The following is a 25,609-nucleotide window of genomic DNA, read 5'->3' as shown; positions in this document are numbered from 1 at the left end:
AGTCTTCCTCTCACTGAGAGTGGTCTTGTGGCGGGCAACCTGTAGCAGGCTACAGTGTCACTTTCACAGGACAGTTAGTACAGTTTGGACTTTACAGTTGGTCTTTGGTTGGTCGGTTCACACTGGACAAACTCATTGGGTAGTGACACGTGGCAGGGATACGGTGGTCTAGTGGACATCGTGGCCAGGTCATCACCACCACTCAGTGGAGATAGACTTAGATACTGTCATTTATGAGCCGTTGGTGGCTCTATGGTTGTATATATGAGTAGTACCAGTTTGGTCATCAGGATCTTTACGTAGTCGTCTAGAGTGAGTATATACACAGAGCACGTCTTCACCATCCCTGCACATCTTGAGCCCCGACACCCCATTGTACGAGAGTCGTGGGCTGGAGCTGAGTGTGCTGCCACGCCAAAGTCTGTATCAGTTCTTTGAGATAGTCGAGTCATTTGTTGTGGTCTATTGTTGCTATTGTGTCTCTGTGAGCTCAGTTGTTGTCTATTGTTTCCTGTTTTCAATCTGTATTGGTGAGATTGTCATGCACATTGCACTGAGGAGCACCCACTGTAGAGAGCACGACACACTATCTGCGCTACACAGGTCGACTTCGAGAAGTGTTTACCGTGTGCATCTCATCCAAGCGAGTGTGAAGTGATGCGAGGCTTATGGAAAGTGTGGCCATCTGCTCCTTGATAAGAGTAAGGGCATCGTCAAATTGACCACCTCCATCCTGAGAATTTGGCCTAGTTACGCCTCAAAAGGAACTCGAACAAGCGCAAGTTCTGGGTCAGGAACAGGTTCTAGGACGAGTGTTCCGAGCAGAAACTCTGTTCCAAATGGGTTCCGGCTCTGGGTCGGGTAATAATCTCGAATGAACTACCACTTCAGGTGCAGAGTGAGTTTTCTATTTAAGTTAGTTTATTTGGGGGTTTATACGATCAAGTGAGTGAGTTCACATGGGCTTTGGTGTTTTCACATGAGGCTTGGCCGGCCACTCAAGCTCTTTAAAATTAAAGGCCACTTGGTGTATTAAAAATCAGCGCAAAAGAAATGCCCAGCAACGTGATTCATGAATCAGCGCAAGAAAAAAAAACATCAGCGAATGGCTGCCTGTGACGTTTTAGTCCAGCGCTTGGTGAAGGAGGGGTGACGCTTGGGAAAGGGTGCGGCAAACGTGCGATGCAGTCCAACGAATTTGTATAGGGGCATGGCTCTCCATGAAGAGGTCCGATCACCGGCTTGAGGGGTGGTGGCTTTTCATACGAAGGGTTCTGCCAGCGATTGGGTGCAATTCCAGCATTCACCGTTTTCAGAAATTCAAAGGGGTATGTCACCTTCGAGAAAGGGTACGAGCATGGGCGAAGGTGTGGTTGCCTGCTGGGTCCGTGCCTTTTCACATGAAGGGGTGTGAGAGCGGCTCGAAGGATTACCACCCAAGGAATGGGACACGTGAAGAGTCACCAGCATAAATTCACCGAGTACGCCACCCACACATCTGTGCTGCTTTCCTGTATTTATAGAACTGAAAAATATCAAGTTACCTCATATGCTCGCAAGTGTGTGTGTACCACCGTTCTGCTTCCATGCAACTCCGGGAAGGGGAGAGTGAAGCGGCTAGGGTGAGAGGCTCACAACCTTTGGGTCCCGGGATTTGCTCTGATACCACTGTGAGGATTCTAGGTACTAATCCTTTATTAAGTACTTAAACTCATGATTAAGACTTAAGAAACTGAACTGCACTCAAAGAAAAACTCAGAAGACTCTGTGTTTGATTGATTGAATGTGTGATACAAGGGCTCCTTATATAGGAGACGAAGAGACATAAATGAAAAAACACGTCTCATGGTGAAGAGACGCGACTTTAGACGTAAAGACACATCCTTTCGGCGAAGAGCTGCAACCATTGGGCGAAGAGTCGCACCCGTAGAGCAAAGGGGTGTGACCAGTCGTCGAAGGAGTGTGGCTTTTGGCAAAGAGGCACGTCTCTTAGGCGAAGGAGTGTGACCATCCAAGCACAGCGGTCCTCCTTGGCATGGCACTTCGCGTATCTGCAACTAGGAGTAGATGTATTGCTGTTAATATAGTCACAATCGTGACACAAAGTACATGAAGAACCATCCGCTTGACGAGGTCCATTTACGATGGTGTGATGCCACTCTTTCACCTCTCAAGTCGGCCATGAAGAAGAAAGCCCCTCCGACTGCAAAAAAGTAGAAGCTATACTCACGAGAAGAGTTTGACGACACCCTTGAGAAAAGGGTTGGCAAACTGATAAAGATCACAAAGATTTCTCGAAAGAAGAGCCGTTCAACAGATTATCCTGACTATGTCGGAAATCTACTTTCGAGGAAGCAAGCAAATCCAAGAAGTGTGTTCGTTTTGAGGACGATCTTAGTTCGTCGTCTGTATCGACAAACAATTCAAAGAGCTCCTCTTCCTCTGACTCCAATGAGGAGGACAAGAAGCACTTGAAGTGGAGAAAGACTCAAAAGAACAAGAAAAGCAAGAAAACCACGAAAAGCAGATCCCACAAGAAATCTCTAAAGCATCGAAAGCATTCTAGCAGTTCTGACTATGATACCTCGTCCTCTGCCACCTCAGACTTTGATGAGCCGATGTATGAGAAGAAAAGAAGACCTGTAGACCTTCCGACTCAATACGACCATCTCGAGGAAAAGGGCAAGAAACCAAGGAGTAGAAGGATGGAGGGCAAGCTGTCAAGTTTGATGCGTTTTCAGGCTACAAGGACACGCATCAAGCCCCTACATTCACACATTCTCCTTTTTGAGAGGACGTTTCTTTGAAGCCTCCAAGGTACGAAGGGTGGCGTCCTATCTAAGCGGTAACGCCCAGACATGGTCTACCCTACTAATGCGTAGGGAAGCACCTACAAAATGGTTGAAATTCAAACGAGTCTTCACTTTGGCATGGCTTACTGAAGAGTATGAAGAGGAAGTCATCACAGCTTGACATCATCTGAGGAAGACAAAAGAAAATACCTTGGAGTCTTGGACGCCTATTGCCAGAGGTTTTGGGATACTTGAAGGCTGGCCGAGAGGAGAAGGGATTCAGGTTTTAAAAACCTAACCCCTAGCAACTTGAAGAACTCGGCCGAGGGACCTAAACCCTACCAAAAAAAGAACTGGCGAAGACGTTGCTGACGTAACATCCTAAATTTGCACTGGCATGTAGGCCTAAAAAATGTGAAAATCTGTTAACGAGGCATCAATGTACGGCTGGCAGATTTGAGCACTAGTTTTTGGGTCCAGTAGCTTTTGAGAGCTGTGTTTTTGGACTAGAGATTTTGGGGCTCTGCTTTTGGGCATCCCTTGTAAGTTTATAAGTGCCTAGAGGGCCACTCTGTGAAGAGCATCTCAACGTAGAGTCTCAGAGAGAGTTGGACCCTCAAGGAGTTGTACCTTTGCAAAGCAATAATAAAGGAAACCGAAGGGGGGGCTAGTCTTTGGGGCCAGTGCGTCCGGGGACGAAACTCCGCCATTCTGTGTCGACTCTCCTCTTCTCTCTCTATCTCTATTGAAGTTCAGTTCAATTATTTCCAGTTTTGGATCGAGTGTTGCTATTGATTTCTCGCTTAGAGTGTCCAAGCCTGTAACATTCTACAAGTCTCTTCTTTTCGGAAGATCACCTTCAAGCAACAGGTTGAGCGGTTTTGTTGCGGCTTACCAAAAGAGATCCGGCGATATTGCCTAAAGAAAAAGTCTGACTCCATTCAAACATTTATGGGGCATGCCGAGGAGGGTTTTAAAATGCATGCCGGCACTCTAATCTATCCTTCGCACAAACGACTATCCACCGCAACAAGACAAGATCCTTCCAATGGTAACAAAAAGAAGGGCACGCAGCAAAAGAAGAAACAAACTGGCCCAAAGTTATCGGTAGAACTATAAAGAGGGCAAGTGTTACAATTGCCAGGAGGCTGTAGCCTATGACAATCACTAACTTTATTTGTTGGTTTCCTTTCATTGATTTTTATTTAATTTTTGGGACCCTCTTTTTGAAGTCACAAATGGTCAGACATTGTATGGCCAGTGTGAAACAGCCAATGGCCGAGTGTTTCACCCACAGCAATGAAGTCCAGGTCACCACCAGATGATTGGGCTGATCAACACCTTTCGTTGGCACGTGGTGACTGTCCTCGTGACATCAGAAGCAGCTTCCAGATAAGAAAATGAGATGGGCGAACATTTTGTCGCAGTTCCATTTCCTGACTGTTCATGTGACGGAAAAAAGAATTTGGTGGCAAAGCGTTGTCTCGGAAGCCACGGGGATCGGTGTTACAAGCTTGGACAATCCAAGCGAGAAATCAATAGCAACACACGAACAAAATCTACAAATAATGGGACTTGAATAGAGAGAGAGAAGCGGAGAGTCCAAAAGGAACGGCGGAGTTCCCCTCCCAAATGCACTAGCCCCAAAGCCTGGCGCCCCTTTCGGCATTTCTTCATTATTGCTTGACCAAGGTTCAACTCCCCGAGGATCTAGTTCTCTTTGAGACTTTGTGTCAAGATGCTCTTAGAAGACTGGCCCCCAGAGGCACTTATGAATTGTACAAGGGATGCCCAAAAGCAAAGCCCCAAAAGCTCTATTCCAAAAACACTCAACCCGAAAAGCAATTGACTCCCACAATTGGCGCAAATCTGCCTTGTCCTACTATCAACGCAAAATGCGGGAAAACCGTACAGCGGTGCCACATAACAAGTCAACAGATTTACCTTGAGGCTTTTGGTTAAGCATCGACTATTTCAAAAGTTACCAATGAATTAGCAGGTTCAATCTGGTGCGCTGCTGGCTACACAAGGAGAGCCACTTGACTTCTTTGTCACTGTCACAAAAAGGTGACGTGGCGTGCACACACACAATGCGCATTCCTTGGCTGGCAGCACCCAAAACAGGGGGGGGGGGGGGGGGGGGGATATGCTGACGTGGCTGGCCGTAAGACCCTCCGCGAATTGCGGCGCCAAACACGTTGTACGGAAAAGCAGCTGCGTGGGCAGTTTTGCAGTAGATTTGACTCAGCTTTTAGCTACGCAAAATTTGCTTTATTTTATTCTACGCAAGAGATGGGGGAGAGAGAGAGAGAGAGAGAGAGAGAGAGAGAGAGAGAGAGAGAGAGAGAGAGAAGCTCTTGCTTTATTTTATTAAAGCATAGGAGAAAGAGAGAAAAACAGCCTTTGCTTTATTTTTCAAGGCTTTTAATGCTTTTGATTTTTACCAGCTTTTGGGGCTCTGCTTTTAGCATCCCTTGTAACCTTTAAATTTGTGGGCAGGGCCTCACAACTGAGAACATCTGGACGCACAGTCTGAGTGTGAGCGCCTGCCCGCACTCTTGTACTTTGAACACACATTAATTCAAAAAGAAATACCCAAAGGGGCGCCAGTCTCTGGGGCCAATATCTCTAGGCACGGAACTCCGTTGGGCCGGTGTCGAATCAATTGTGAACTGTGAACTATTTGAAGTGATTATTTGTGGTGTCATGGTAGTTTCTCGACTTCGAGTGTCCAAGTCTGTTACAGTGGTATCAAAGCACGGCCGATTTCTCTTCTACGGGAAATCCAATTCCTTTTTCTTTCCGCGACACTTACGGCTTCAAGCAAAGATCAGTCGACTCCCTCTGCATCCGGAGATGCCGGAAGGGATCCCAACGAAGATTCAGGCAAGGAGTATGGCCCGCCTCGGCCTATACTCCGACGGAGCGTCAAGAGATGGAGCGTCAACAATTGATCAACGACGCAACAAAGATGATGCTCAATTTTACGAAGGATCCAAAATTTGCAAAATATATGAGCGAGACCACTTTCGATGAGATGCACACACAGTGGCAAAAGACCACAAAACCACCCCCCAAACCCACTCTCAAGAAACCTCCTACTCCCAGGAAGTATACAGAGAAAGAATTAGAAGAGGTGGTTGATGCACGAATTGCTCAGCTTTTTGACGTGGAGAACAAAGTTAAAAAGCACGACAAAAAGCAGAAGAAAGGCACTAACTTCCCGGGTTATTTGGGTCATGAGTACTTTTGAAAACGCAAGAAAGCAAAAGAAGCGTGCTCGATTTGAAGGAGTACCCAGTTCTTCTTCTTCTTCTTCTAACAGTTCTTCTAACTCATCTGATTCGAGCGAAGAAGACCGAAAAGGCAAAAAGCGAAGCAAAAAGCAACGCTTCGAAAAGGACAAGAAAAAGGCAAAGAAGTCTAAATCTCGCCCCGTGATTGAAGTTCTACAAAGGACTCGTCTACAGACAGTTCAGACTCTGATGACAGCAACTTCTACGCAAAGAAGAAGAACTTTTATAAAGCCAACCAATATGACTTTCTAGAAGACAAAAGCAAGAAAGTCCGAGAGTTTAAGGAAGGTGGACAGTCAATTAAATTTGACACGTTTTCTGGTTATAGAGAAGCTTCAAAGGCTGCCTTTTGTACAGCAGTTTGACATCGCTTTCGCGGGAGGGCGTTACTCAGAGCACTCTAAGATTCGAAGAGCTGCCTCTTACTTTAAGGGGAATGCTCGAACTTGGTGGTCCACGCTTCTATTAAACAAGATTGCGCCAGTCAAATGGCTAAGATTCAAGAGGCTTTTTATTTCTTCTTGGCTGACTCGAGAGTATGAACACGATGTACGAACTGCTTGAAACCATCTTCGGATGACCAAGAAGGATCCAATGGACGCTTAATGCGAGAGATTCTCGAGCTCTTTTCTATCCACCTCTTCATTTAAGAAGATCTCGTTCAAGGACAGATTAAGCGGTTCACCTTGGGTCTTCTGTCACCAGCGTGTGACTACTATCTATCCTTGTTGTTGATTTCTTTCTTATTATCTATTTACTTTCACTTTTTGGAAACACCCCTCGGGAAATCTAACTGCCCTGCATTACATAGCTAGTGTGGAACTGTCCAAAGGGAGTCCAGGCCTGAGGGCAAGAGAACACTAAGGTTGGACAAGGACTATGGTTAGCCAAGTGGGGTCATTGACTAGCCAAAGTGGAATCCTTTGCTACAGAGGCTACATTTCAGTTCTGGATGTGGCCGCAGTGTACAAAGAGGGTCGGATGACCCAGAAAGATACAATGGCGAAATCTCGTCCGATTCAAAGGGCAAGTAGCCCTACAGGTACGGGAGCTCGAGGACTTGCTACGGATGCGACCGGCACGCAAAACGGAGCCCGAAACAGTAAATTACAGCCTGCTGTGTATTTTTGCAGGTTTAGGGTTTTGGCCCTAAACGGACCCTAATACCCCCAAGAGGTTCGGGGACGCAAGGGGACCGCTGTACAGGCGATCTGGCGCATTTTCAGGGCTGAAAACAGAGAATTCAGCGTGCTGCAGATTCTCGCTAGGTTTTGCAAAGTGCCCGTATGCGTCGGGAAAATCAGTTAATGCGTGGGAATACTGACCGTGAAGGGTTCTAGTACAGTTATGCTGCCGAAATCGGCCAGAACAGTCAAAATTCAGCCAAGGTTGTGCAGGGCAGCTTGGAAAGAACCACAGCGTTTATTCCCTCTTTTAAACAATAAAGAAATACCGAAAGGGCTGCCTAAGTTAGGGGCCAATCTGGTGTCGGTCTTCTCATACAGGTGCATTCTAGCATCTGTACCCCATTCCCCTCTCTTGTGTCACTATAGCGCAGGTATAATAGACGACTAATAATGGGTGAAAGCTAAATCAAGGTTTGAAGTAAAGTCTACCGCCCTTTTTGGATTGAACAGGCCGGTTACATGGTTCCATCGACGCGATTAAATCACTTTTTCCCATAGAAGTGAGCCTTGGTCAGATTGGGCTTGAAGACACAAGAGATCATAGACCAGACACAGGGAATTGCAATTATGGCTGACAGACCAGATGATGTGATTGAAGACGTTTCCTCTTCACAGGGGCAACAGACACATGAAGTCGGTGAGTCCTCAAGACCACCACAGACGGATGATGATATATTCAGCACCCAGTTGGCTACTGCTGTGGCTATGTTCACACAAGTAATGCAGAACCCGAGGTTTTTAGCCTTTCTGCAACCTCCTGTTCCGTCTCAGCAAGTTGGGTCACTGGATCATATTCAAAAGCCTGTTAAGGCTCGAGCACATGTGATTCATACCGCACAGTCAATGGAAACACATGTACACTTGACGGAGAACAGGCAGTCTCCACAACCTATGCCTAAGGTGCAAGAACGAGTGGGCTGAGATGCCAGTCTTTCAGGCTGTACCAGTTCAGCTCGCCGCCTTTCAGCAGCCTATAGCTGGTTCTATTGGGCAGGGAAGCAACCTATAGGCTATGCAACATGTCTTCCCACCACCTTCAGTACACCCTGGCTATTTTGGAGGTGGATCGGTATTCCAAAGCATGGCTGGTCATGGACCTGGAAATCAGTTTTACACGCCAGGAACAGTGTTCGGGGGTGCTCAAACGATGATGCCTAACCCCATGTATGGTGTCACGGGCATGCTACCAGGGTTTCAGAGCACTCAGGGCCAATTTGGGATGCCACAGGCAAATTTTGGTATGGCTGGAATTACAAATCAGCAGCCAAATATGGCATTTCCAGGTCAAGTTAATTGCGGCCAGGGAACACAAATGAACCCTAACAGTGCTCCCATGTTTCAGTCACTTCCATATGACAATTTGACGCCGCTGGAGAGGCCAATCCGTACAAAGAAGGTGGCAAAGGTGTGTCTTTCACGACCTTTACGGGGTTTGATGACAGGAAGAAGGCTCTCTCATTCCTCCAGCAGTTTGACAAGGCCTATGCAGGGGGAAACTTTACAGAGGCTTCAAAGGTCCGCAAGGCAGCCACTTTCTTGACAAGGAATGCGGGACAATGGTGGACAACTTTATTGCTTCAAGGGCAAGCTCCGTCCACATGGATTTACTTCAAGCAGATTTTTGCAGCAGCATGGTTATCTGATGACTTTGAAGCAGATGTCATGACAGAATGGCACCAGCTTGATGCTGCCACTTGCAAAAATCTGGATGATTACAATCGGAAGTTTTGGAAAGCTCTACTTCTAGTAACTTCCTATAGGTTTGTGCCATTGACAGAACAGATTGAAAAATACTGTTGTGTCCCACCCAAAGGATTGAGGAAGTACTGCACGAAGACCAAAGTCACTACTTTGACGCAGCTCATCGAGGTAGTAAACACTGGCAATGGTTTGCTCAAGGGAGAAGATTGTGAATTTAACACTGGCGTCAAGGCAGGATCAGGCAAGAAAAATTCAGCCAAGAAGCACGTTCCCAATGAGGCTCCTAAAGGGACTCGGGAGTCAACCAACACAGGGAAAGATAAAGCTACGATTGAATCAGAAAAGGGACCAGCAAAGAAATGGAAAAGACGTTTTCCTCGTAAGTCAGAAGAGCAAAAGAAGGTCCTTAGGACAGAGAACAAATGCTTTATATGTGAGCAGCCTGGCCACATTGCTTACAACTGTCCTACAAAGAAAAGGCCACCTGATTCTGAAGACAAGGAGGACAGGAAAGGAAAGAAGCCCATGGTTGGTCTAGTGCCAGATATGGTGGACGACAAGCCAAATTCAGATGCAAGTGAGCTTTGCAGAGCATGGGGAAAGGTCAGGGATCAAACAGTGCTTATCTTCTTTGATCCAAGTGCCAAAGCCAACTTCATTTCCCCAGAATTGGCTTCAAAGTTGGGAATCAGACCTGAAGAGATGGGGTATACAGCAGAGGCAGGTTTGCCATGTCCTAGCCATACAAAGGCTGTGACACCCATCATCGGAAAGTTGCGCCTACATATCCAGTCCTATGTAGATGCTGAAGAATTTTACATCATGCCACTGGACGGATGTGATGTGTTGCTAGGTATTCCTTGGTTGTTTCATGTACAGGGAATCATGGATGCCTACAACAAAAAGATCACTATACAGAGCAGGGGAAAGACTCACATTCTGGATGTAAAGCTTAAAGGGGAGTCTATTCCCACTGTATCAGCTTTTGCTATTACTTCTGTAATGAAAAAGCATCTTTCTGCGTACTTGGTTTTTGCACGTGAAGTGTCAGATTGTGATGAATCAAATTTATCTGTGCTAGATAAAGAAAGGTCAATGTTTTTACAACAGTATAGTGACTGTTTTTCTGATTCATTACCGTCTCAATTACCGCCAGAGAGACCCGAGGACTATGCGATAGATTTGGTGCCAGGCAGTAGCATCATGAACTTGATGATATGAGAGAACAGTATGCAAATGATGAAGATTTTGCAAGGGTCTTCGAGCAGCTAATGGATGGACAACGTCATGAACACTATCTTCTCAAAGATGGGTTCAGGATGATGCATGGCAGATTGTGTGTCACAAAGCCATTGCGACGCAAAGTGATGCAAGAGAGTCATGTCCCACCGTATGCAGGGCATCGTGGTATCGATGCTACAGTTAAAGCGGTTGAGACATTCTTCTATTGGCCTACATTGAGAAGAGATGTGGATGCCTTTGTGCGAGAATGCCTAATATGCCAAAAGGTCAAGTTTGACAGGCAAAAGGCACCAGGGTTATTGCAACCACAACCTATTCCAGATAAACCATGGGAAAGTATTGCTATGGATTTTATCTTTGATCTTCCGAGAACGCAGACAAGAAACGATAGTATTTGGACCATTATTTGCAGATTCAGCAAACAGGCTCATTTTATTCCTGTCAGGAAGAAGATAAAGCCAGATCAGATGGCACGCTTGTTTATGAGCACTATTTTCAAGTATCATGGCATGCCACAGTCGATTGTTAGCAACCGTGATCCACGCATGACAAGTTTGTTCTGGAGAGGCTTGTTTGAGAATATGGGCACCACGCTCAAATTCTCTTCGTCATTTCATCCTCAAACAGATGGGCAGTCAAAAGAGGCAAATTCTACTGTCCTAGATCTGCTGAAGTGCTATGTGTTAGAGCATAAAGGAAAGTAGGAGCAGTATTTGCCATTTGTGGAGTATGCATACAATAATACAGTGCATTCATCAACTGGCAAGGCACCCTTTGAGATAGTTGAAGGTGGCAAGAAAGTTCCTCCCATACTGCATACAAAGGACAAGATATTTGAAGCAGATAAGTATGTTCAAGACATGGATGAAATGTACAAGAAGGTCAAAGTGGCCTTGGAAAAGACTCAGGCAAAGCAAAAGAAAGCAGCTGATCGTCACCGTCGTGAAGTGGTATATTCACTTGGTGATTGGGTGCTTTTACGCTTTGAAAAGGCAAGGTTAAAGAAGATGAAGGGCAAGGAAAGACTGTTTCCAAAGCTCAGCATGCGTTACTATGGGCCTTTTCAAGTATGCGACATAATCAGTGATGTTGCATATAGGCAGGGGTATGTCACCAGCATGTGACTACTATCTATCCTTGTTGTTGATTTCTTTCTTATTATCTATTTACTTTCACTTTTTGGAAACACCCCTCGGGAAATCTAGCTGCCCTGCATTGCATAGCTAGTGTGGAATTGTCCAGAGGGAGTCCAGGCCTGAGGGCAAGAGAGCACTAAGGTTGGACAAGGACTATGGTTAGCCAAGTGGGGTCATTGACTAGCCAAAGTGGAATACTTTGCTACAGAGGCTACATTTCAATTCTGGATGTGGCCGCAGTGTACAAAGAGGGTCGGATGACCTAGAAAGATACAATGGCAGCATCTCCTAAAATTTAGGGAACTGCTATTTTGGGACCTGAAAATGTGTTGGCGTCATAACCTCCGGAATGACAAGGGGAACATTTTCTTGCTATGCTGCAAAGTCAACTGACGCACCAGTTGAGATATTTTTAGCCGGGAATGCCCAAAGTCGGAAAATGTGCCATGTGGCACTCTGTGAGCATTCTACTACTCCTGGCCAGAGAGGGGGCGCCTAAAATGAGAGAGGAGGCTGATTTTCAGATTTTGTCGCAGGTTAAGAGATATGGAGTGCTTGCTTTGCCTCTTCTGCACAGTGCGGTGCCAGGAGTGATGCCCTACACGCTACGCACTACCCTCTCTCTCCCCTTTGGCAGTATGTTATGCCCCTCTAGTGGGCTCTTCATTTGACCAATGTACAGTTGTGTGGGTTCATGCGCGATTGCCGAGGCAAGAGCCTCTTGCACAGGTACCGGATTAGCTAGCGGCTAATCCCCCGCAAGTACAGGTGATTCGGAGAGGTTTCACGCTCGAAATCTCGTCCGATTCAAAGGGCAAGTAGCCCTACAGGTGCGGGAGCTCGAGGACTTGCTACGGATGCGACCGGCACGCGAAACAGAGCCCGAAACAGTAAATTACAGCCTGTTGTGTATTTTTGCAGGTTTAGGGTTTTGGCCCTAAACGGACCCTAATACCCCCAGGAGGTTCGGGGACGCAAGGGGACCGCTGTACAGGCGATCTGGCGCATTTTCAGGGCTGAAAACAGAGAATTCAGCGTGCTGCAGATTCTCGCCAGGTTTTGCAAAGTGCCCGTATGCGTCGGGAAAATCAGTTAATGCGTGGGAATACTGACCGTGAAGGGTTCTAGTACAGTTATGCTGCCGAAATCAGGCCAGAACAGTCAAAATTCAGCCAAGGTTGTGCGGGGCAGCTTGGAAAGAACCACAGCGTTTATTCCCTCTTTTAAACAATAAAGAAATACCGAAAGGGGCGCCTAAGTTAGGGGCCAATCTGGTGTCGGTCTTCTCATACAGGTGCATTCTAGCATCTGTATCCCATTCCCCTCTGTTGTGTCACTATAGCGCAAGTATAATAGACGACTAATAATGGGTGAAAGCTAAATCAAGGTTTGAAGTAAAGTCTACCGCCCTTTTTGGATTGAACAGGCCGGTTTCATCTTCCTACACAGAGATCCGAGATCACTACTTAGAACAAAAGTCAGCTTTCATTCAGGAGTTGATGAGTCATGCGAAACGGGGTTTGCCATTCACTCAGGCAGTTTGACCTACCCCACCGATGAGATCATGACGCAAAGAGCCGAACAGACTTCGACAAATGAAAGTAGAAAGAGAAAGAGCAACACAGAAAAGAAAGATGCACGACCCAAGCTTACTCTTCAAGAGCGGGCTTGCTACATAAAGGAGGGGAAGTGCTTTGGATGCAGGGAAACTGGGCATATCTCCGTGAAGTGCCCTAAAAAGGTACAAAGAGAACAGAATGACAAGGACGATGAGAGGCCTGAGAGTTTGAGAGCAGCTGAGGAACGTGGAAGAAAAGGCAAGATGAAAACAGGACTGGTTCCAGATTGCATAGGTACCAATCCCAACATGATGGACGAGAGTACAGAACTTTGCCAGGCTTGGGGCAAAGTGAAAGACCAAGAAGCCCTGATCTTCTTTGATCAAGGAGCCAAGGCCACCTTCATTTCACCGGAATTGGTGGCGCGGCTCGAGATCACTCCTGATCGGATGGAACCACTTGCAGAGGCAGTTCCAACGGCACCCAGCAAGGACGTAGCCATTACACTTGTCATTGGCAAACTTCGGTTGCATTGTCAGGGGTATTTGGGGCATGAGGACTTTTACATAATGCCAATTGAAGGTTGTGATGTCCTCTTGGGAATTCCCTAGTACCACAAAAACAACGCCGTGGTCGACTATCGGGCGAAGAAAGCGACATTGACCACAGAGAAGGGCAGAACCATCGTACTCGATATTAAACTTAAGGGTGAGTCTATCCCTATTGTTTCGGCTTCGGCTATTTCTAAATTAATGAGATCCAGTCTGTTTGTTTACTAGATCTTTTTGAAAGAGTTGAGTGATGAGGATAGGACAATATGTCTGAACTTGATAAAGAACGCCAAGATTTTCTCCACTCTCATGCCGATTGCTTCTCAGAGGGCTTGCCAGGCGAGATACCACCCGCTCGTCCTAAAGATCATACCATTGATCTGATACCTGGAGGCACACCATCGAACCGGCCACCTTACCGTGTGAGCCGAGCCCGGAACGAAGAGATTATGAACCAAGTGAAAGACCTCTCCGAAAAGGGTCTTGTCCAGCCTAGTACTTCACCGTATTGCTCTCCAGTGTTGTTGGTTTTGAAGAAAGACGGATCTTGGAGAATGTGCACCGATTATAGAGCTCTCAACAAAATCACCATCAAGAACAAATTTCCAATTCCTAGAATCGATGATATACTTGACCGACTTCAGGGATCCTCGTGCTTTAGCAGGATCGACTTGAAAAGTGGATATCATCATATCCGAATGGCGCTGAGAGACGTCTACAAGATAGCCTTTCGGACGACTTTTGGGTTATTTGAGTTTTTGGTGATGCCGTTTGGCTTAACCAATGCTACTACGACATTTAACCGGATGATGGACAAGATTTTTCGAGAGTACAGGCTATTTGTTGGCGCTTTCTTTGACGATATCATTGTTTTCTCCAAGGATGGGGCAAAACATAGAGATCATCTGCTTCAAGTCTTTCAAGCATTACGAGATCACAAGTTAGTGATTAATGCGAAGAAAAGTGAATTTTTCCTACCAGAGATACACTTTTTGGGACACATTGTGTCAGCAACAGAAGTGCAGATGGATCCGGCCAAGATAGAGCCTATCCGTAATTGGCCCGATCTGAAGAATGTCCATGAAGTTAGAAGCTTCTTGGGATTGTCTTCGTATTACACGCGGTTCATTCGAAAGTTTGCAGAGGTTGCTTTCCCTTTGCATATCTTGACTCAGAAAGAAGTCTCTTTCTCGTGGGGATCCACAGAAGTGACTGCCTTTCAGACATTGAAAGAGAAATTGACTACGGGACCAGTTTTGACTTTGCCGGACTTGCAAAAGTCATTTGAAGTATATTGTGATGCTTGTGGTCGTAGTCTGGGTGCGTTCTTAATGCAAGAAAGCCATGTCATTGCTTACGAGAGCCGATTGTTCTCAAAGCCGGAATTGACAGCACAGATTTATAAGAAAGAGCTTTTGGCGGTTATCCATGCTCTTACTCAGTGGCAGCATTACCTACTTGGAGCGGATTTTACTGTCTTTATTGACCATCAGAGTTTACGCTACTTCTTGTCACAGAAGCAGCTATCGGAAAAGCAGATGCGGTGGGTGAACATCTTGTCACAGTTTAAATTCCAGATTGTCCATGTGCAAGGACAGAAGAATTTGGTGGCAGATGCTTTGTCTCGGAAAATGTTGGTTCTGGCTATTTCCACGATTCACCATAGGAGCTTCGAGAATATGGTCGACCAATATGCCACAGATACGGATTTTGCATACATTTTCACACGGATACGGGATGGGGAAAGAGTAGCGGGATATTCTATTCGGGATGGCTACTTGATGAGGAAAACCATGTTGTGTGTTACACAGCCATTGAGGGAAAAGGTTATGACTAAATGCCATTGTCCGCCTTTTACGGGTCACTGCGGCATTGCTACCACCATGAAAGGGGTAGAGAGATATTTCTTTTGGCCGAGACTCAAGAAGGATGTGGATGAGTTTGTGCGCAGGTGCTTGGTATGCCAGAAGGTCAAGTTTGACAAGCATAAAGCACAGGGATTGTTACAGCCTTTGCCCATACCCACCCGCCCCCGGGAAAGTATTGCAATGGATTTCATTTTTGATCTCCCGAGAACACAGAGTGGTCACGATGGTATCTCGACTGTTATTGACAGATTTAGCAAGCTGGCTCATTTCATTCTAGTGAAGAAAACAATCAAGCTGGATCACTTAGCGAGACTATTTGTGGCCCAGATTTTCGGATTACATGGCATGCCTAAGACGATTGTCTCCGACAGGGACCCCAGATTTACGAGTTTGTTTTGGAAGGTAATTTGGGAGAACATTGGCACGCGGTTGCAGTTCTCATCATCTTTCCACCCGCAGACTGACAGGCAATCAAAGATTGCCAATTCAGTGGTTTTAGATTTATTTGAAGTCTTATATCTCGGATCAGAAGACTCAATGGGAAAAGTATCTACCTTTGGTGGAATTTGCCTACAACAACACGATACTTTCTTCAACGAGGAAGGCGCCATTTGAAATTATTGAAGGTGCTCTGAAGGTTCTACCCTTCCTAAGCACGAAAGATAAGATTTTTGAAGCCGACGAGTACACGCGCGACTTGGACACGGCTTTTGCCAAGGTCCGTGACGCTTTACAGAAATCTCAGGAAAGAAAAAGGCAGCATATCGCCATCGTCGCGATTTGAAATTGAAGGAGGAAGATGGGTGGTCTTACGTTTTGAGAAGGCACGCCTAAGAAAGAAGAAGGGAAAGGAGAGGCTTTTTCCAAAGCTTAGTATGCGATACTACGGACCTTTCCAAATCTCCGAAAAGATCAATGATGTCTCCTTCCGACTGAAACTGCCTGACACTTGGAGGATTCACAATGCATTTCATGTGAGTCTCTTGAAACCTTTTTAAGGTGATGTGCCTGAAGATGGGGAGCCCGATGAGCAACGCGAAGTGGAGGAAAAGGAGGAGATCCTTGTTCCTGAACAAATTTTGGCACATAAGGACAAAAAGATTAAGGGTAAAGTAAGAAGGCAGTTCTTGGTTAAATTCAAAAACTATCCTGCATTGAATGCGAAGTGGATGGAGGAGGACCTAGCAGATACTCCTTAGATTGTGAAACTTTACCTTGAAGCTTTTGATTTAGCATAGTCTATTCCAAATGGAACCCAGAATTCAGCTTGTCCGGAGATCTAGTGCAGTGGGTTTGCACAAGAGGGGAGTTACTCCGCTCCTTTGTTAACAGATGCCTCGATTTTTTTAATACTAGAGTCATTGATGTCTCTTTGAGCTTCAAGAGCTGACAGTATTCTGTTGTATGACTTTATGAAATGGAATTCCGGAATATGAAACTGATTTGTTCTTGACTTCTTTTTAAGTGCACGAACTGATAGACGAAATGACTGCAGCATTTTGGTCTGAATGATCTCGAATAGACATGGTTGCAATAGGGGTTAGTCAATTGAACATCTATGAGGCAGAGTTACCCGGAACACAGAACGGGAACGGCGACGGGGACCCTCGCGGAACGAGGGAACGGCCAAGGGTCCGGAACGGGAACGGCGCGGAACGGGAGGCATAAAAAACACCTAAATAATGCTTGAGAAGGGAATGGGTGTGAGGGGGTGCATTTTAATTTTTGAGTCCTTGCACACTTGAAAAAACACCTAATGTTCACTACAAATTTGCAAAAAACTACCTATTTCTCCCCATTTTTGAGAGTTGGCCGTTCCGGACCGTTCCGGTATCAAGTGGTCACCCGGAACGGCAAAACGGCCAACTCTCAAAAACGGCAGAGGGGTAGGGAACGGCGTTCCGACATTCCAGGGCCTACAGAACGCGTTCCCCGGTAACTATGCTATGAGGTCCTAAGTGGATCTAGATGCGATTGCTAATTGCATTGCCGATAAATCATGGTCTAAGATCCGAATGAATGTTAAATGTGATTTGTCATGTGATGTCTAGTGATGTCGTGTGATGTGACTGTCGATTGGTACATGTGCTAGATGTGTGTTCCTAGTGCGTGGGTCCAAACAGTCAGTGTCTGCTAAGGCAGTTTATAGCTTCTGTCTGTTTTGCAAGCGTAATCAAGAGCAATTATAATGCTTTCAAGAGGGGGGTATGTCACAAAAAGGTGACGTGGCGTGCACACACAATGCGCGTTCCCTGGCTGGCAACACCCGAAACAGGGGGGGATATGCTGATGTGGCTGGCCGTAAGACCCTCCGCGAATTGCGGCGCCAAACACGATGTACGGGAAAGCAGTTGCGTGGGCAGTTTTGCAGTAGATTTGACTCAGCTTTTGGCTATGCAAAATTTGCTTTATTCTATTCTACGCAAGAGATGGGAGAGAGAGAGAAGCTCTTGCTTTATTTTATTAAAGCATAGGAGAAAGAGAGGAAAAGAGCCTTTGCTTTATTTTTCAAGGCTTTTAATGCTTTTGATTTTTACCAGCTTTTGGGGCTCTGCTTTTAGCATCCCTTGTAACCTTTAAATTAGTGGGCACGGCCTCACAACTGAGAGCATCAGGACGTAGAGTTTGAGTGTGGGCCCCTGCCCGCACTCTTGTACTTTGAACACAGATTAATTCAAAAAGAAATACCGAAAGGGGCGCCAGTCTTTGGGGCCAATATCTCTAGGCACGGAACTCCGCCGGGGTGGTGTCGAATCGATTGTGGACTGTGAACTATTTGAAGTGATTATTTGTGGTGTCGTGGTAGTTTCTCGACTTGGAGTGTCCAAGTCTGTTACAGTCAAAGGCTACCTCCATGGGAATAAAGTCACTGACTTCTCTTCGAGATTTCAGGGATACTGACAGGCTGACAATGTTCTACTCAATGACTTTATGAAAAGAGGTACATTTGAAATGTGAATTCCTAAACTGAATTTGTTACATGTGCTCTCTCATGTGTGTATTGTTTGAGTACGCGTAGGAAAGATGAAATGACTGCAACATTTTATCTAGTCACCTAACGATGATGTGAATGTAGATTTAGTAGATCAAGACATCTGTGAAAAGATCAGCACGGCCTAGATGTTCTCTCTCTCTCTCTCTCTCTCTCTCTCTCTCTCTCTCTCTCTCTCTCTCTCTCTCTCTCTCTCTCTCTCTCTCATTCAACTTTAGTTCAGTTATTTGCATTTTTCACATGTGTTGATGTAGATCTTTGGCTTGGCGTGTCCAAGTCTATTACAATGGAAGTCTATTACAATGGGTGTGCTGACTAATTGGCCCCAGGGACTGCATTTTGGATTGGTCGGTCACCCACACCTGATTGGTCTCCTAGAGAGGGCTTTGCATGTCATTTTAGCATCAAAAGCTTCTTGCTTTCGAACACAACAGGATGCCCCATACCATAGTCACAAAGGACGCCCATTTTTGGGGTTTTTGACCCCACTTTTCCGTCCCCTTTTTCCATCCCGCCCTCTTTTTTACACTAAAAATCCATTTGAGCCTCGTCCCCCCATCCCCACTCCTCGGGACACGTCTCTTGTGACTATGCCCCATACCAACCAGCCTCACCTCCCAAGGACCTCATGCTCAAGCCTCACAAGCGCTCCCGTAGCACTCTACTAATGGTGGTCGTTGTCACAATGCAGACTATGACCTCATTTTAGGATAAGTGACTGGCCACACTCTTTCGTGTCCGTACTATAGTATGCCCAGACATTAAACACCCATCCCAACAGTGTCTTAAACTAGAGCCCCTTCTCTATTTTGTAGAGATAAAAATGGGGCTCCTAAAACTGAACTCATGGACACATCCTCACCAACATCTTCTGCCTAGTGTCAAGTTAGTCTTGCCTCAACAAAACCTACCAAGTACTAAGCAAGGTTGGATCAAAATGTACGTATTGATCCGTTCTGTACCGTACGAACGTTATGTACGGATCCGTACCGTACCATACGGACGTTATGTAAGGATCCGTACCGTAAGGAACGATTCGTACACCTTTTTTTTTTTTTTTTGGGTGTGGGAAGCTCGTACAATGCTGATTTAAAATAAAAATCCAAATCTCTTGCAATAGTTACACAGTCTATGGTTGCCTTGTAAAACGTGTCTTTGAATGTCTCTATAAGTTGTTGGCTTCTCTCTTGTTTTTTTTGGAAGTGTCTTAGAAAATTTAGTACTTTGCGGTTTTTTTACAAGAGTACGTATTTTTACGTACGTAAAAATTTTCCTGTACGGAACGTACAGTACGTACATATACGCCACGTACAATACGTTTGGTACCACCTTGGTACTAAGATAGGACTACTAAAAGAATATAGCATATGCATACAAGTACATGTTCCCTGGGATCTTCCTTAAATTTCAAGTAGCAGATGGTCTATAAAATTATATATCCTTGATGTGTCACAAGTTGGTGACGTGGCGTTTCCAACCTAAGGAAATGGCCGAGAGGACTAGGGATTAGAGTTTAAAAACTCTAACCCAGAAGATTAAAACCTAAAAAGGACTTGCAGATATGGCCGAGAGACCTACAAGGGTTAAGTTTTTAAAACCTAACCCAACCAACTTATGGAGCACCAATCGAGGGGCCTAAAACCCTAAAAAGAGACAGCACAAGGGCTACTACTGATTTTTTAAACTTGCGTTGACCTTGCTGACGTGACAGTTGTAGGGAGTCTCTACATTTTGTGCTGGCAGCATGTTGATGTAGCAAGGTAGGAACGATGTCCAAATTTTTGCACATGCTTTTAGAACAGATGCTTTTGGTGTCAAGTGCTTTAGAACTCACGCTTTTTGGGCTCTGCTTTGGGCATCCTTGTATTGTTTATAAGGACCCTTGCGGCCTCAATCTGAAGAGCATTTGGACGCAGAGCCTCGAAGAAAGTTGCACCCTCGCGAGTTGTACCTTTGCGAAGCAATAATAAAGAAATACCGGAAGGGGCGCCATTCTTTGGGACCAGAGCTCGGAACTCAGCCGTGCCATGTCAACTATCCTTTTCTCTCTCTCTCTCTCTCGAATAACAGGTCTTGAGTTCAACTCTTCTCGTCAGCTAGATCTTTAAGGTCTCTTGGGATAGTTTCCTACGGCGTTAAAACTCTCTTCTTCTTCTTCTTCTTCTTCTTCTTCTTCTTCTATTCAAGTTCAGTTATTTGAATTTGCTATTGATTTCTCGCTTGGAGTGTTCAAGCCCATAACGGTGGTATCAAAGCTCAAAAAATTCTTCTTCTACGGAGAATCCGATTTATGGGAGTATAAACGTCAACTGCAAGTTGACACGTGCATGAAAAGACTAATCAAGTACTTAAGGACCCGAAATATATGAATCACTAGAAGAATTACCTACTTGACGAGGTTCGCTCCGGATGGGGAGAGGCCATCGATCTACCTGTCAAGTCGGTAATAAAACAAAAAGCAAAGCCGAGTGCAGAAAAGCAGAAACTGTACTTGCAAAAAGAGTTTGACAAAGCTCTTGAAAAGAAGACGAACCAATTGATGAAAAGCTTAAAGAACTCTCGAAAGAAGAGGAAATCAACGGATTTCCCCGGTTATTTGGGCCGGAAATCGACTTTCGAGGTGGTAAGCAGATCCAAGAAGCGTGTTCATTTCGAGGATGACCCATATTTTCCTTTGTCTATATCAAAAACCCATATCTGAACTTTTTCGTAGGCACATACATGGCACGCATCCATGTTCAAGAATATGCAGTCCCATTATTGAACTCCTATCAACACAACTGGACTCCAAGCAATCCCCAAAAATGTACTTCACACGAGTCCATAAAATCAGCGGGGCTAGAGTATAAAATAATTGATATTACGCTCAATACTAGCCCATCATACCAATGCCTTTGTCCTCCTGATCCATGCCCCTCTCAAAATGGATCTCTTTGGCCATCAGCTGATACGAATCTGATAAGTACTTTTCCATTAAGTTATGAAGCAATAATAGACAAAAATACATCCTCTCCAACCTTTTTGAAACGAGAAGTTGCATTCACTAAAGATAAAATAACTTAAATGCAAAACGTCACACAGAGCAGATGGCAGTATCAAAGTACCTCTCCACGTTCTTCAAGGGATTGTGCAGCCCTGACTTTGTACATGATTTTAAACTGCCAATGAAAGGCTGTGGAAAGAAAACATAATAACACGTGTGTTAGATTCTCATAAGCATTCCATTGATCCAAACGACATTTATAGGAGTGTTGTCTAATTTTAAAGAATGCCAAAAGGTAAAATACCAAAGAAATTTATCCCCAAACAGAAAATACTTTTAAACAAAGCTAAATGACCATTCTTTATCCATGTCAGTGGGAATAAATTGTCTTCACCGATGCAAGGAAAACAGATTCAAAGGCAAAATGAGCATGGGCAATACCGATAATTCGGACGCCGCCGTATTTGGAACCTTCAGGAAAGATTCTCCATTGAGAGGATCGACAATTTCAGCAAAAGTGGAAGCATCTGTCCAGCTGCCATGGACTGCATACAAGAGGGCCATTGGACATATGGTGAAAGAGTGGCATGCAGAAAGGAATAAGTCTTACCTAGATTGGAAATATGAGCAGGTTCGGCTGAGGAGAGGCGGTGTGGATCGAGGGTGGCGAAGGAGAGGGTTGAAGCAGCTCTGGTAAGCAAAAAAACACTGTCAGACGCTCCTGTCACCATTTGCAAGCGGCCCCAAAACCTGCTTCACTTAACACAACCTGTGAAGGAGAGGCGGCGAGGCGCCCAAGTGAGCGGCGGCGCGACGCTGCATCTTTGAGCTAATGCTGGCGATGACGAAGCCTTTGCTGTGGTGGGCATTTTAAAATCTACCTCAACATTAGGATAAATACGATCCATCATTACCTTGATTGTCTATCGATTTGAGGAGAGGTGCCACTTGTCAAAAGATGATTGTTGGGTTGTCAAAGTGATATGAAGCTTGAAATGCTAAAAGAAGGTAAAAAAGTGTCGCACCGAGTCTTCAGCTAAAAGTAGAATTACTACTATTCGTTGTAACTTCATACTGCAACCAAGGAGACGAGCTTTTCCCTGAATCCCACAGCTTGCTCTCTGCAAGGGCTTGAGGACGCCATAACTGCAGCTCTGCAATCCATGGGGCATACCTGTCCCTTGTCCTTTGAAAATCTCCCTCAATAAGAGAGAACCAATCCAGAGCCACTCTGCTCTCGCAATTTGGTATTTGCAATGGCGATCTCCTCTTCTATTTTGAAAGCTCCGATGCCTCTAGAGAAACAACAGGTGGGCTCAATCCAAGTGAGCGTTTCATCCCCTTTTTAAAGGTTTCCCATGCAGAGGAAAGTCAAACACAGTCTACCAACGTATTGACTTCTGCATCTATGTAGAGAGAGTATTATGGCAAAATCCAATCAAGAGTTTCTGATTACTTTCAATCAACTTCGATGCATGTAGGGTACACAACATCTAGTAGAGAAAGCTTGCATTCATTGTGCACACGTGTGTGTGTGTGTGTATGTGTGTAGAGTTGTTTTTACTTATATAATAAAACATAAATGAACTTTAACATTCAAAAGAGAGTTGGCTTTATAGAAAAGGCAAAGATTAGTACAAAAACAACTCATTCTTAGAATTATCTTTGTACATGGCTTATAAGAATGAAGCCTCATTCTAATATACAATGATAACGACTCATTAAAGAAGTACTTCTCAAGTAGTAGGAGCAAGTGTAGTCATGGATAGACATTTGCTTCGAGCCAAAAAAAAAATCCAAGAAAGGATAGAGTCCTCACCTGCATCCATTCAAGCAAGACAACAGACATGTTAGTCTTGAATGCGTTTTACAAGTTTCAACTGACTATAATCAGTTGTTATCCATGTCCAACTTACAACTTTTTTTACTTAAACAAACGTCAATGTACATGTATTTCAATTCTGTAAAAAATTCTTTTTAAAGCTTGTAAAAAAGGCCATTACCCCTTTGAATAATGGTAGTTATTATATGTATGGTTTCTATATAACCCAATTATTTATAGACCTTAAATAGATATCTACATATGTATCATTTCGATCAGAAGGCCACCACCCCTTCTGATCCAAGTGACTTAATACCACCATCAATTCAAAGTTATTTTATGCTTACTTCTCAACCATACACCGTCAAAATTTTACATAGCAAGTTTGTCATTCTCTTACTTAATGTAAAAAAATTAGTCAAACAATTCATCTAGACTAATCAAGTGTATGCGGTACACCTCTTACCACCTCCATCTTTAAAACCTTCAGTCAAAACATAGTAACTTCGTCCTTACAATATGATACGACCCTAAAAAAAACATCGTATTATACCTCAAATAGTTGTTTGTTGCTTGGCTTAGGCAAAAAAAAAAAACTCAGCTAAGAATATCAAGCCAAACAAATCCACTAGATTTTAGTTTGAGTAAGAGTAAACCAAAAAATACCAAAATTGTACAAACAAGTGTAAATAAGCCATGCCTTAAGTAGGAAAAACCCATTAATTCCAGTCTGTTCAATCACGACATCATGATCAAAAACCTCCATCATGGTTTGCAATATGACCCAAACCACAATGCGCAATACATCATCAATGTGACACCACGATTACGATAACAACCCAGCAAAAACCAGGCATCAAATGCAACAAAGGCTCATCAGACCCGGCCCCCCTTTTTTTATAGTTATCCCAATAAACCCAGCCAGTACGTAGATACATCACTACTGTATCTTGCTTTTTAATGGCATCAGCAGCTAAAAGCGCAGCTAATAGCCCAAAATATTGAGTCAGTACACATAGAACTACAAACCCAAAACCTAGGCCTCAGACTTATTGCCGTGTTTACCCGTGAAGTGCATGGGAACGACCTAATGCCAGTTATCCCTATACATCAAAAAAATGGCCAAATCCCAATTTTTTCAAAGTGAATGCCAGCCAAAGCATTGGTGTAGAGATCGTGCAGTCATAAAACACAAGGTATGTGAAAAAACCCTTCATAAATCCTTGCAATCCTCATTTATCTGCTTAGGCCAAGTGACTTTTATGCCCAAAGTCAAAACAAATCAAAAAAATGTATGTCGACCATTGTTTTTATTTTAAAAAAATTGCTCGTCTAAAAAGACCAGAGAAAGCACGTAAGTTCATGGACTAGTTTGTTTTAATGCTCATGGCTGCTAAATCTCAAGCCACGCCATCTTTCTTACTTTAGTTTAGAAAATTTCCCTGCAAACCATATAAAACCAGAATGTCTAGTGCGAAAAATAACCAATAAAGAAATGCGGAACTGAGAAGCACCATCTTTTTCCACAAGCTCCATGGTTAGATAGCAGGCAAGCTTCCAAGAAAAGCCCTAATATTTCTCTTCACATCAACACAAACACCACACAAAGAGACTAAGTGAGGGGCTCAGGGCCATCCTCACCTTTATATAGTGCTTCATGATGATGCAAACCTTCGTCTCTAAATTCTGCTCGGTTTCCAAAGTGTCTGGCTACAAACGACAGCCGCCATGGCCCCATAGGGGGATTGAGTGGGAGAGAAGAGAGAAAGAGCGTCATCATGCAACGTGCGGGTGCACAGAGCTCATATGACAGTAAGGTCGTGAGGTAGATACTATAAGCGACAAGCGTAAACTACTCGATATGCACAAAGTCATTTAACCCAGTATCCAAAAATGCCTGCCAGTTACCAATTATTTTGGGGTAGTATCCCATACTTCATGCGCCTTTGAGAGGCTTAAAAGTTATCAAAGTGATGCTTTAAGGGGCCAGTCCCAAGAGAGGGGGCGGGGGGGGGGGCATTTTTTTTTGTATTGAGGGTTTGTGGGGGGAAAGAAATCCTAAACCAAACCTGTTAAAGAGTTGGCTTTTGTACTAGGTTAAATACTAGCTGTATAAGTACTTAGGTGTGTGTGTGCGCGTGCGTGTGCATGTGCATGTGTGTGTGTGTGTGTGTGTGTGTGTGTGTGTGTGTGTGTGTGTGTGTGTGTGTGTGTGTGAGAGAGAGAGAGAGAGAGAGAGAGAGAGTTATTGTGGTAGAATGCACTCAAGAGCTTCCATTCAACTCAACTGCTTCCATTCAATTTCCATGGTTACACAACATCTAGCAGAAGCAGTATACACAACAATAGGGAAGATTGGCTCCCTACTTTGTTTTTGTGACGTGCTTGGATGTTGCCCCCCGCCATCCTCTCTTGTCGCTTGTAGTCTATGGCTACCGACGACTACTCTGAGTCTATCGGCCAATACACCACCACCCTCA

General features: G+C 44.6%; 1 protein-coding gene across 1 annotated transcript in view; it reads right to left on the bottom strand.

Annotated features, from left to right (window-relative positions):
- ALDH12A1 (aldehyde dehydrogenase 12A1) overlaps positions 1-22,207 on the bottom strand; it is a 75,129-nt gene extending 52,922 nt beyond the window's left edge. The window contains exons 1-4 of the mRNA XM_086492268.1: positions 22,077-22,207; positions 21,918-21,997; positions 21,749-21,852; positions 21,429-21,496 (exon numbers count right to left, since the gene is read on the bottom strand). Of these exons, the coding sequence (XP_086348394.1) occupies positions 21,429-21,496; positions 21,749-21,852; positions 21,918-21,997; positions 22,077-22,129 (305 nt within the window). The 5' untranslated portion in view covers positions 22,130-22,207. The remainder of the gene's footprint in view (positions 1-21,428; positions 21,497-21,748; positions 21,853-21,917; positions 21,998-22,076) is intronic.
- Between the last annotated feature and the right edge of the window lie 3,402 nt (positions 22,208-25,609).

The sequence above is a fragment of the Adiantum capillus-veneris genome, chromosome 20, assembly GCF_014529385.1.
Source record: "Adiantum capillus-veneris isolate H3 chromosome 20, ASM1452938v2, whole genome shotgun sequence".
NCBI lineage: Eukaryota > Viridiplantae > Streptophyta > Polypodiopsida > Polypodiales > Pteridaceae > Adiantum > Adiantum capillus-veneris.
This window is presented reverse-complemented; position numbering and strand designations above follow the sequence as displayed.